Here is a 13,909-nt window from a genome sequence, read left to right on the forward strand (position 1 = left end):
TATTATTCTCTTTTGAATGAGGTGAGATGTTGACAGACCTCGCACCCAAGTAAGACAACCTCTACAAACTACAAGATTGCTCGAAAAAAAGTGAAAGGTTTTTATTTACTCGATAAAAGATCAAACTTCAGTTTGGTTGAAATACATTATTATTCAGTTTGTTATTGAACCTTTCTTGGTAGGAAAATTCGCTGTTTTCTAATAATATGGAGCAACAAAGTTTTTAATTTCATCCCGAATAGCGTAGTCAGCGTAGACATGTAGAGGGGTACAGAAGTTGACCAGAAGGGGTCCAGAAGTTAGTCAAAATCAAAATATGAACTAAGCATGAGACTCTCAATCCTTGTTTATAATGTCAGAGAATGAGAAATGTTGCAAAATAAAATCAGTTGAATAAACCCATTCAAAACCCATGAAATGTTATTATTAAAAAGCAATACTCTACTTTGAGGAAAGGAAATTTTTTTAGAATGTAATCGAGTATTCAATATTTTTAAGTACCTACAGAGATGGTTAAAAGAAAGGTTATACAACATGAAATGTATAAAATGTAGATTGCTTAGGTAATCATGGAATATCAATTAAATTTTAGTATTTAGTTTTCCATAACCAGCACTTGCTGGATAGATTGCATCAAAAATAAAACTTTATAACAAAAACTGAGATCAAAATGGAAGGTCAGTAATAGATCTCAAAAATCATTGCCTCTTCATCCAGGGAGTTGAGTGCTAAGCTTCTCACGAATTGAGAGTGTTTCCCTCCTACTCACGGAAATACATCAGCATCCTGATGCTTGTAAATCTAAAGTGTATAGACAGGGATCTACTCAGTCGGATCGAGTCAGCCTGGCATGAGGCAAATTGTTGTGTTGTGGCTATGTACATGTCCTCTATGCTGGAAGGTATGTTAGCCTCTTCTCAACAGTAACAGCAAACTAAAAAGATGCTGACTATAATATACAGTCTCCTAAAGATTGACGTACAGTGTTCCAGACAAAGAGATGAGGTGATGATACAGAGAACCTTATTTGCAGGAGCAGGATCCTTCTATAGCCGCATGTTTGACCCCAAAGCACTATGCCATAATTGATAGGGCTGTGGAAGAGGCTATAGTATGCTGTAACCACTAACCAGGTACTCCAAAGAAACATGACCTCTCAGCTTGCGCATCAAATATGTGACTCTTAACAGTCATTGATGTTTGATTGATCTTTGCAGATCATGTCAACATGCTTCTCTCATGTCAATGTGGCATCCATCATGTATCCATGGAGATTTAAACTGCAATCCCTGAAGATTGGTGGATTCCGCCTCAAAGTGCAGTAGTGCAGAGTGGATTTTTCTTCAGTACAAGTGGACCTGTGTATTGCCATGTCAACAACTTGTGTCATCTGCAAATAGCAGAGCACTTCCATTCAGCCCGAGGTCATCGATGAAGATGAGAAATAGGAAAGGTCCAGGAATAGAACCCCTCTGGCACGCCACAGCATACATCACGAGCATCCAACTCAGCACCACCAATTGACACCACCTGCCTATGATTAGCCAGATAATCCTTCAGCCACCCAAGGGCCACCCCCTGAACTCCATGTCTCTAAGTTTCTTTAACAATATACAATGAGAAACACAATCAAAGGCCTTGGTCAGGTCACACAGGGATACTGCCACCAAACTACAAACAGCGTCTGTGGTAAAACCTCACCTTCAGAATCCTAATGGATTAGGGGGAAGAGTGAGTTTTCCTCGAAATAGGCACTGAGTTAATTGGGTGTACAAAAGAGCTTCAAAGATTTTGCCAAAGGTATTGGCAAGACAGAGGTTCGGCAACGTTGTTCACCTATCTCTCTCCTTTCCACTACTAATATAACGTGGACCTCACTATATAAACTTTCCTATAAAGCTTATCAAAGAAAAAGATTACTCCTACACATCGTTCAAGCAATTTCAACTTTTTGAAACTAGATTGAATTGGTGCAGCGTAAAGCAATCTACTGACTTTATGTCTTTGTCCAAATTGAAATTGAAATTGCCAACCAAAACCGGAGTTACCAGAGGTCTTTGAAGATGAAAAATAAAAAATGTTTACTTTTCGTTTTCGCTAAAACTATTTAGCGCACCTGTTGCTCTTAATTTTTGTCTTATTTTTTTCATTACAAAATAAATATTATATTATTGGAAAGTCGAGTTAATTTATAGCTTTTCTTAGTTTCTTATTCATGGTACATGGTGAGTATGAATTTTCACGGAATCATTATTAGGTTATTTTTAGGGTTATGTTCATGTTGGCCTGTACTCAAATAATAATTAGAATATTAGAAGATCATCAAACTATATGAAGTTAATATTTATGTTGTAGCCTAAACAAACTAAGGCCCATTTATTAGGTCTGCACAAATACCTTCAACTTTTATTCTGTTTTTCACCAGAAAAATGATAAAGTGTGAAGTCCTGATCTAAACATTAATTGTAGAGATTTTCATACTCAATCTTTTCCACTCAATTTTTTTTGTTTATATTGTATATGAAGCCTGATAATTGGGAATCTAAAATCAAACTTTGCATAGATGGGTCGGAACTCCTGAAATGTTTACAGATATGGGACTTGTGGCAGTTGGTAGAGCTTATCAATGACTATTTCAGGTATAAATTTAATAAATATCGTTGGAACCGTTTTTGAAAAATCGCGTTGTTGTCTTTGACAACATTTTAGCCTCGATCTTGAATTGCATTTGATCGAAATTGTTCGTGTCGGATCCTTCTATTGTAAGGATCTTGAGTTCCAAATTTTAAGTCATTCCGTTTATTGGGAGATGAGATATCGTGTACACAGACGCACATATATACACACACACATACAGACCAATGACCAAAATTACTTTTTTGGACTCAGGGGACCTTGAAACGTATAGAAATTGGGGTACCTTAATTTTTTTCTGAAAGCAATACTTCTCTTACCTATGGTAATAGGGCTATCCCTACGAGACTATCCATCTGTTTGTAATGGGGAACATGTTTTTAATACTTATATACTTCTCTCATCAGTCATGACCAGAGGTTTGGATTGTCTGTCTGGAAGTGAATCTGAGTTGGTGCTTGAGGGATAGGATTGACATATGAGTTATGTCAGAAATAACGTTTATTCACTTAGTCAAACATATTAAACAATTAAAAATAGATAGTTTTGCACGTTTTTCAAGATAACATGTCATTAAAAGTATCACAGGTTCAGATATTGATTTCTTGGCCTCAAAATATTCGTGAACAGCGTAGAATGGTGAATCAACTAACCACTTCTTTATTCGTCTCTTAACCTGATCTCCAGGCTCTTCACTCCTTCAGCCATCAGGTAGAGCGTTGCTCAGTCTTGTCCTTGCTCAGCCTGCAGAATGAAACGTCCAATTTTACTCTTCCTCTTGTGCTATAGGAGCGTTTATCTGCTCTTCTTGTCAGCAAGTGGTGGTTATCTTTTGCATGCAACAAGGAGAGCAAGATATATTGATTAAGCACAGTGAATATTTTCAGCCTGACGATAATGGTCTAGTTAACCTGCTTAGCTCAATATCCTGAGTGCTTTTTTCTGGAGGAGTAATAGGCTACCTCTTTACAGCCAGATGCATGTCCCCACAACTGAAGACAATAATTGATATGACTGTAGATACTTTTTGCATTAGTCTTGCTGCTTTTTGTGTTTTGACGTGTATTTTTGTTCTTGACCTGTCTTATGACAGTTTTTTATGTTCTTGACTTGTTCACTTGTGGCCATACCTATGACCACGCCATGAACAGAAACTCATTATTATTATTATTATTATTATTATTATTATTATTATTATTATTATTATTATTATAGACTGTGTAACATAGCAAAGTATACATCCGTAAGATGCTTCCGGGGGATCAAAGGTATTTCAGTCGTCTGAAAAGAAATATTACCCTGGAGAGTTTCAAGCAGACATGTTGATGTGACTACTCCACTACCAGCTAAGTCAAGTATCTAGAGTAAAACACAAAAGCTTCACTTCTCCAAGGCCACTGAACTGGATCCGCCCAAGACTGCATGTGGTTTCCTGCGTTCTATTCTAATTTAGTATCAGTTCGTTTTGATGAACCTTTGTTTGGCTTCTTCAAGAATATCCGCTGCTACTGTTTTAGACAAATCTGGTGTTCTGTCTCTTGTATTGTTAGTGGAATCGTCAGCAAGCATTTGGATGTTTCCCAGAAATCCTAGGTCGTTTATCAACACCAGGAACAGGAGAGGGCCTATCACTGAACCTTAAGGCACTCCATTGTAAACGAACCTGTATTCACTCCATCAAGAGTGAGTATTTTCTTCCTCTCAGATAGTTAGGATCTGAAAGTGGTGATAAGTGAACCAGTTACTCCATAAGCGGCCAGATTCTTAAGAAGTAGGCCTATATCATGTGATACACACTCAAATGCCTTACTCAAGTCCGCCAATGCAAGAGACACTGAGTCACCTGCCTCAAAGGAGTTCAGATTACCAGCTGGGATACGGCGGTGTTTCTTCATGGATACTTCAAATATCTTAGCCAGAGCTGGAATTATTGAGATTGGCTTATAGCTGCCCATTTCTTCTTGAAAATAGGCACCTTTCTGACATTATTCAGTGCTGTGGGAAAATACCTTGTCTCGAGGCAGGAGTTCAAATCGATGCTGAGGGGGTGTGCTACAGGATCATTGATTTATTTTAATAGCTCAAGTGACATGCGATAGATGTATTGGGTACTTTTATCTTTGTCACTTTTGGACAATATCATTGGCAGTAACTGAGTCCCACTTTTCAAAATTAGTGTTTTGACCTCTCTGTATTTGGACAACCCCAGCAGTTTCATTCTTCTCTGGTATCAAATCCACCATTCTTTCAACCTGTTGGATCAGGAACTGGTTGAATTCATCAGGTCAGGCAGGAACTTTTGGCTCATATATTAGTGACCAGATATTATTTACATATTAGTGACCAGATCCAGAGACACCCTTGACTAGGTCCCAGGCTTCCTTGCACCTGTTACTGGCTTCATTGATCACATTAATATTGGCCTCTTGTTTTGTAATGTTCACTTCTTGCCCGTAGAGTTTTTCACTCTGCTTTTAATATGCTTACACTTCAAAATAATAATGATAATGTTTTACGTTTAACTCAAGACCTTTTAAAACATAGATTCGTCATAATTTTAAGAGTTACCGGTAATACATTATCTATAAACTTGAATAACAATTTATTCACTGAGTAAACTGTAAGTCCAAATGAGTGCGATGTATTAAGAAGTCTTTTGTCTGTTTCATTGTATCATTCTTAAACCAGGAGAGTTTAATAATTTGATATAATCATAGAGTAAACATATCTCAATTATTTGTCTCTGATGGAATTATCACAGAAAAAACAACAACAGAGCAGTTTTATACATGATTAAATCTGGCCAGCCAGATAGCCGAGTTGAGGCGTTGCACCCTCCAGTCTGCTAGTGCTACCTGGTCGCGGGTTCGAATCCCGCCGAATCCCATTGAATAGGCATGGACGTTTGATCATCTCATAATAATTCACCCACGCACAAGCAAAAAGCTCATGTGGGCATCATCCACAATAGAAAAAAAGCAATACCTACCAATTGATAACAACTCATTCCTGGCAGGTCAAACAAAGTAACAATTAATCACAGATGTACATCAGCCAAACATAAATAATAATAGAACCTTGTCTATTATACTTCAATATCACAGCCTTCAGATAAAAATTAATTATTGAATAGAATAGGTTTCTCTAGGCTGGGTTTGTCTAGCCTAGGCCCACATGGCTGAAGCATGGATTCTCTATACGAGAATTCCACTCTTTAGTGGGTGAAGTCATCTAGTGTTGACAGTGGCTAAGCCGGCGTCTCATGCCAATGTCGAGCACCTCCTTTATGGATATAATATACATATGAGGGCGCAAGACAGTGTTGAATGCCCCTGCATGGTTCATTTTCAGTTCAATAATTGTGCGCCCCACACTTAGTTTGCTAACAATTTCTATCTAAATTTGGGAAAGGAACAGTTTTGGGCTTTAAGTCTGTTGTTCTTTTCCCAATCATTCATAGTTGAGAGTGATATTGTATGTATCAATTTATAAAATAAATAAATTATATCTGTGCATAAATTCATTCTCTACTAATACATTTAAGGCTGTGCAAAGGCTAAAAATAAACTTTCTATTGGTGATATATTTCAAAGTTTTTCGATTTGTATATCATCAAGCTATCAAAATAAAAAAGTTTTCTCAGGAAAAATTTTTTTCCGATCATTATTTTTTGAGATATGAGCGCCTAAAGTTGAAATTTTTGGGACAACATTCTTGGTCATTCCAGTTTTGGTCATTTTTAGTAAATTGGATAATTTTATCAAAAATTGATAGTTTCAGAAAATTTTTGTTTTACTAGATCAACAATACCATGAAGAATCAATCCCCTAAATCTCATGGATTTATCTCTTATCGAATTTAAAATGTTCTGTCTCCAAAATTTAAACTTTAGGCGCTCATATCTTGAAAAGTAATGATCAGAAAAAATTGTTTTCCTGAGAAAACTTTTTATTTTGACTGCTTGATGATATACAAATCGAAAAACTTCGAAAAACATTACCAGTAGAAAGTTTAATTTTAGCCTTTGCACAGCCTTAATGTATGGCCCACAGTAAGTATTGATTCTTAGAATTAGTTGTAACTTTCTGTACCAATGACTGAGGATATTGATGGATGAACTAAATATTTATAAATTGTATTTTTACAGATGTTCCAAATATTAATAATAACATCGTTAGTAGCATTGGCGGCTGGAAGCAGCTCCTGTCCTCCGGCATTTAGCAATAAGTGTATTTGTGGAAGACAAGATTACTCTGGAGATCATTACGTGGTCAACTGCTCGTATACGGGATTCACAGATGCTTCCATGCTGCAGAGACTTCCCCCTGAAACTGAGGTATATTTTATCTGATACGTTAATTTAAGTTATATTTTTGTCATTTCCAATTCACGTTTACCGATTGTAATCTATATGGCATATCGACGTTTGAACAATATTATTACTCATGATCTTATAACGTTAAGGACCGGTTTCCGAACTCGGGATTTGACTAAGTTCTAGACTTTAAACAGCTGGAGTCAGAAAATTGACTTTCCTAAACAGGGCGTAGTCGCAGATCACGATTAAATTAAATTTCAAAAATCTGGAAAATTGCACATGAAATAAAATAAAGAGAAAATAGTGTAAAGTTTCAGCTATTTTGGATTACTTTTTGTGTAGTTGAGAAGTTGATATTGTGGTAATTATTCATATTGAATGAAAAAGACTAAGAAATTGTCTCTGAGTTTATCAGAGATTGACAATGGTGTAATAACCGATACCGGTCTTTCTAATTATCAATAAATCAGTGGTTTTTGACAATTTCTTAGTCTTTTTCTTTCAATATTTTGGATTATTTAGGAATGTTTCATTTCGTCAAGGAAAAACGTTTCCAATAATTATAGAAATGAGAAAATGAAGATTATCATAAAAACTGAGACTACTCCCCGTTTCGGAAAGCCAATTTTCTGACTCCAGCTGTTAAAAGTCCAGAACTTGGCTAAATCCCGAGCTCGGAAACCGCCCCTAGGTTATATCTTCCAATAATTTACGTAAGTTCACTAACGGTAGAACATGCATGTACATACACAGTCAACTTACATTGTTGTGTCATCACAGCTGTCATCAGGGAGAGAGGCTCTTAACATAGAATAAACCCTAAATAACGATGAATAAACCACTGGAAAATTACAAATTATAGTTGAAGAAAAATAATTCAACCTCAAATAGAGCAGCGAAGAATAAATAAAAAAAAAGATGGAGATATTAAATCCTCGAAAAATTTTGCTTGAAGCGTTTTACTGTGATGACACAACAATCTAAGTTGACTATGTATGTACATGTATGTACTTGCATGTTCTACCGTTAGTGGACAGCCTGATTAGAATGTATAAATTTGCAACCAAATCTTTATTTAACTGAAGAAATTGATTATTTTTCCATCTTTAATTCTTGCTTTGAGTGGCTTTTTTCTTTGAGTGTCATCTATTCATCGAGATCCCAGTTGATCAAAAGTCAGCCTCGGTACGGTAGGCAACTTCAGTACGTTAAATTCCTGTTGTTTTAAGAAAGTCCAGTGGATACAGTTGGTGACATTCGTTTCATCCAATGTATTTGGAATACATCGGATACATTGGATTGAATTCTAGCTCAGAATACCTGAGAATAAACCTAGGTATAGAAGTTTCCTCTGATTCTAGGTAAATAATTGGTTTCATTCTGTATTCCAGTTCATCCTGATCAGCTGTTTGGTCAGCGTTTTCGTTCTTTTTGATTATTATCTCAAATTATTATTAAAACACTTTGGGCCGTTTGCACAGTCAAAGCTTAAAAAACTGAATTTAATCAGCTGGTGGCTTACACTCAAAATGAACCACAAGAACTCAAAATGAACAGACAAGACTTATTGATTTGATCAGGACCTCCTATATAGGAAGTCCTGATTTAATCCAGTTTAAAATGAAATTTAGTTTAAACTGTCACTGTGCTAACGGAGCTTAAAATAATACAACATATTGCCATTCAAAAGTGAAAACCCAACCTTTCAAACCTTTACTTTTGAAAAATGAATAAACAGAACCTTTTAGATTTTATTTCACCTTCCAGCAGTCGCGCTTTTGTAAAAAGTACAACAGTGTCAGTTTTTTTTTGCTGCACAAAACTATTGAATGGGGTGGTGTCAGTGAATGAGTCACCTATGCATTCCAAAAATTTCCCCCCATCACTCCACTGAGTTGCAGTATCAACCGAGCAATGGTTCAGTCTTTAGGTGCCATTTAGTCGCGACAGTGCATAAGTTGCACTGTGTTTAAGATAGGGAAAGACTGTAAACGAACCAATGACACAGAATTGATGGCTTTGCTTGATGTACCTTATTGGGCTGTGAGATACTAAAATGTTCATCAAAATGTTTATAGGCGTAGAATGATCCAAGAAGATGGAAAAGTAATTATACAATTAATATGTTTTGACAGTAAACAGAGTACGTAACACTTGGAAAATTGAATGTTGTACAAAATACAACAGGCGACTGCTCGTGTGATTGAGAAGGGCGCGACTACCGGAAGGTTAACTATCATGAAGACAGGATGAACTGAAATCCAGAAGAATTAAAACCCTCCGACACAGTATCATATTATATTCAAAAATTATCAAATTATTCCAGAACTTCGCTATTCAGAGGCTTGTAGTCTTGTCTCCCCCTCTCCCCTACAAAAGTGCATATGGGCGTCCGTGCTTCTCATTACCCACGCAATAAAAATCTCAAGAATAGCTCATGATCAAGCAAAAGAAAAGAAGATTGTATTGTCAAATAATGATCTGAATTTGAAATTTTGTTTCAGGTTCTCATATTCAGAGGTAACAATGTATCAGAATTACCAGTGAACATATTTGGGATTCATAATAATACTAAATTGAAGATTGTAGACATGACTGGTAACCATATTAAATTGATAAGAGGGAAAACGTTTCATCATGTGTCGAATGTTCAACGTTTGATATTAAATCACAATGATATTTCCATATCGTCAGACAATCCTACGGAGCACCATCCAAGGTTAGATAACAATTCAAATGAGTTATCGAATTGTTTACATTGAATATTTAACTCTTATTACAGCTTCATATGATGTTAATTATAGAATAGCTATTATTAAATAACCATTCAACATTATTTTTAAGTAGGTACTGGAATGTATATCAAATTCTGGGTATTGAACCCGGTGTATTACAGGGTACAACATTTGGAAATTTTCGCAATTGAAAATGCGTTGATAGTTTTTAATTTTCTTGTAACGATCATCCATCAAAATCAAAAGAATTTTGAGTATATCTCATTTGAACTTAGAAGATGTCTTTGTAATTCTAGTAATTTCTATGGAAACATAAAAAAGTTTAATAACCTCGCCTTTCCCGGACTAATAGGTAAATCTTTAAATTGTACGGTTTCTGGATATTATCTTGTGAAGGGCTGAATTTTCTGTATAAAAATTGTAGATTTTGAATCTACATGGAACAAAAAGAAATGTTGCTGGTCTACCAGCGATTTTCTCTTGATGATTCTCTAGATGTGATCCATCCATCTAGTAAGGGAAAAATTGGATGATTTTAGAGGTATTAGAGAAAAAACGGCATTTTTATTCTAATTTTTTGTAGCTCTTCTCATACAATTTATTTGCGCCAAATTTATATATTCATAGAAATCCTACCCACATAAGAAATCCAATGAGAGAAACGTTCTCCTAAATTTTGCATAGCAATTTCATTTTATACCAACTAACTGGATTAATATTAAAGAACTATGATAGACACTTTTCTAAACATTATTGTTAATTACTATTGTATTTTCAAGTCCCATCTATGTATACTTTATTTTAATCTTGTTTTCTTTACACTGAGTATAGTTTTTTGCCATTTCGAAATAATTGCAATACTAATCTTTCAATTTTCTTAATTTCAGATTATTTTCTAATTTTGAAAATCTGGAAGAGCTCCACCTGACTGATGCTTTTGCTGACAACACTCCAGAAGATCTAGCAGCCGATTTGCATGACATTTTTGTTTCAAGCGAGCTGAAAAAGCTGAAAAAATTGCATTTGGAACAAAATGAAATTTTTCAATTTGATGACGAACAAGTATTCTGTGATTTGCCTAGTCTGGAGGATCTGCATATTGGTGAGCTGGGTCTAATTATTACTTTATATTTGAAAGTTTTATCTCTCTTTCCATTAAACTATTTTAAAAAAGGATAAAATTTTATTGCTTTGAAGAAGTGCTCAACAACAACTACAGTATTAATTGAATTGAACTCATCTTAAGGTCAACTTCTCAACAGTTCTATTGAGGGCTTCTTCTCCACCATCCATCATACTTCTTGTGAAGTGATTATTGTTTTTCTTATATTATATAGAGAGAATAACAACATAGAGAAACAATAGCGTAAGTAGATATTCCATGGTATAGGGCGTTTATGTCGCAACTCTTACTGTTATCTCAAGCCCATTACATGTTCATTTAATTCTTTCCCGTGAAGCTGTGTGACACTGGTAGTCTCTTATATTGTGCCGTTTATACACTCTCACCCCAAAAAAAAACCAGTAAAATTCGACAATAATCAACAGTAATCGGCTTGAGATAACAGTAAAAGTTGCGACATAAACGACCTATACCATGGGATATCTACTTACGCTATTGTTTCTCTATGATAACAATTTATATAGAGTTTTATTTATTTATTTATTCGTGGACACAATATTACAAATCATATAAAATAATATGATTGGGTAGGAACAACAGGCTTAGCCCAAAACTATTCCATTCCAAAATTTTGATAATGTTACATGTCCATAAAAATAGGAGTTGATCTAATTCAATTTGTTTGTTAGATTGTTCAAAAATTTCAATTTGATTGTTTTGTTCACAATATTATTAATTTATTATATCATGTAGAGCAACTATTTATGTAGAGTTGATCTAATTCAATTATTTAAACATTTTTTTTTTGGTGATGTTGATGTGTTGAAATTCGCAATGGGATGAAGAATTTTTACAAAACATATCTAATAATGGCTAATTAACCAGTGGATGAGGCTCTAATGTAGGTTGTTTCAAATAATGCCTTTACCAAATAAGCTACATAACATAATGGTTGGTCAAATTCTATTTTCTCTGTTACATATTCATACTTTTCCACTAATGAAATGAGTGCCATTAGAGTAATTTTGTACAGTGTGATGATGACCCACACCAGGTCGAAACGATCGTCATTACCAATAGTAAGTGCGTTTTCACTTCATTAGTGTCAGTTGCACAACAGCCGATTAAATTTTAACCGTGATTAACTCCACGAGAACCAATCAGAGAAGCCGTCTTTTCAGAAACGCAACGCCTTCTCTGATTGGTTTTCGTGAAATGAATCACGGTTAAAATTTAACCGGCTGTTGTGCAACTGGGCCATAGGTGTTTTTAAAAAATCCAAGTTCTATTTTCTTCTTCAACTTCGATCGCTCATAATATGATGACCCACACCAGGTCGAAACTATCTTCATTACCTATAGTGAGTGCGTTTTCACTTCATTAGTGTCAGTTGCACAACAGCCGATTGAATTTTAACCGTGATTAACTCCACGAGAACCAATCAGAGAAGCCGTCTATTGTTATATATATATATTATAATTTGTTAAGTATATTATACTAGTTAAGACTATTGCGGTTCCAAACTTGCACCAGGGATTCGTATTAATTGACTATAAACATAAAAAAAATGTCAATTTTATTTTCGTTGCAGGCCAAAACAATCTACATGGTGTGAGCTTCAATATAACGTGCATGAAAAATTTACGCTTCATCGATCTGGAAAGCAATTCGATCTACACTTTGACGCCAAAAGAGCGCGCTCGCTTGGACGAAGCGGTAACCAGCCGTCAACATGACCTCGAAATTGACCTCTCCAACAATCCTCTGTCCTGTAACTGTGAGGACATTTACAACTGGTTGAACTCTACCAAAGTCGACGTACGAAACAAGAACAAACTGCACTGTGTACAGAGCAACCAGTACAAACTACCCGAGTGCAATGCCAAATTGATCAAAATGCAGCCGCTGATCATCGATAGCAACAGCTATTTTCTGACCTCTCTATTGTTTTTGTCTCTATGCGCATCGTTAGCTTTGAACATTTACTCGCACAGAAGCCGTATCGAACAAACTCTGGTTCCTGCATTCCATTCAGTCACCAAAAAAGTTCACTACACTTCTATAACAAAAAGCGAATTGCCTGAAATGGATGTTTGAACAATATCAGCATAATATTAGTAGGCAGGAGACTTGAGATGTGTTGTCCTGGAAATGTTTAGAGCTTTACCTTTAGACAACCCCATCCATTGACGGCTTGAATGATATATTCTGGCAAGGTGGAACTTCCGTCAGGAACTCCCCACCAATAAAAGCCTTTCGAATATTATATTATTAGGATAATACTATTCTCTTTCCCGGTTCAATATTTCACTAGATGGTTTCAGACTCATTGTAAGAAGCTGTTTCTATTTGGCAATGGTTCACATTTAGCCATATGTTGCCCTCCACTACTGGAAAAATTGCTCAAAGTGAATCTGAGACCGTTCATCAGGTACACTCTAATAATCTTTAACTTTAGCTCTATTTAAGAGCTCTGCTCCGTGACAACACATCTCTAGTGACAGTATGATGTATCCTTGATACATTTGTGATATATTCTATATACATTGGTATTATCTAACACTACATGGTGTTCAGGACGTCTTTTAAACTGGAATCTATTGATATTATTTGTTTACTCTCTTGCCAACTTACATTGAGAAACTAATGAGTTATGTAGCTCGTACCTTATCATTCTAATTCAAGGATATGTTATTGAATTAGACTCAAGGATACTTTCAGTCGGACTCATCAACTATTTAAGGCTGCTGAATATAGTATTGTGGACTTTTTATTTTTAAAACTTACTAATGACATTAATGATACTAACACTGCATTTATATTGTATTATACTGTGATAAGAGTAAACAATTTATGATGGATTACAGTTTTATTGAACTGTAATTATTCCGTCCTTTAAAAATGATATTGTAATGATTCTATTCCATGTGATTTTACAAATACTTTAAACACTGTTTTAAAAAATGATATTGTAATGATTCTATTCCACATGGTTTTACAAATACTTGAAGCATTATTTTAGCTAGTTCAGTTGTTAATCTATTCTATTATTTCTTCTATTCTTATTACTTGGAAGAATTTGTTGTTATATTAAAATTC

At 35.2% G+C, this 13,909-nt stretch overlaps 1 protein-coding gene across 1 annotated transcript; it reads left to right on the plus strand.

Annotated features, from left to right (window-relative positions):
* Positions 1 to 2,008: 2,008 nt before the first annotated feature.
* Positions 2,009 to 13,831, plus strand: LOC111051652 (leucine-rich repeat transmembrane neuronal protein 2). The gene is made up of 5 exons (XM_039433155.1): positions 2,009 to 2,225; positions 6,782 to 6,970; positions 9,457 to 9,671; positions 10,575 to 10,789; positions 12,402 to 13,831. The coding sequence occupies exons 1-5, from the start codon at positions 2,223 to 2,225 to the stop codon at positions 12,905 to 12,907; spliced, it is 1,128 nt and encodes a 375-aa protein (XP_039289089.1). The 5' UTR covers positions 2,009 to 2,222; the 3' UTR covers positions 12,908 to 13,831.
* Positions 13,832 to 13,909: the final 78 nt, after the last annotated feature.

This window comes from Nilaparvata lugens, chromosome 7, assembly GCF_014356525.2.
Source record: "Nilaparvata lugens isolate BPH chromosome 7, ASM1435652v1, whole genome shotgun sequence".
Classification (NCBI taxonomy): Eukaryota; Metazoa; Arthropoda; class Insecta; order Hemiptera; family Delphacidae; genus Nilaparvata; species Nilaparvata lugens.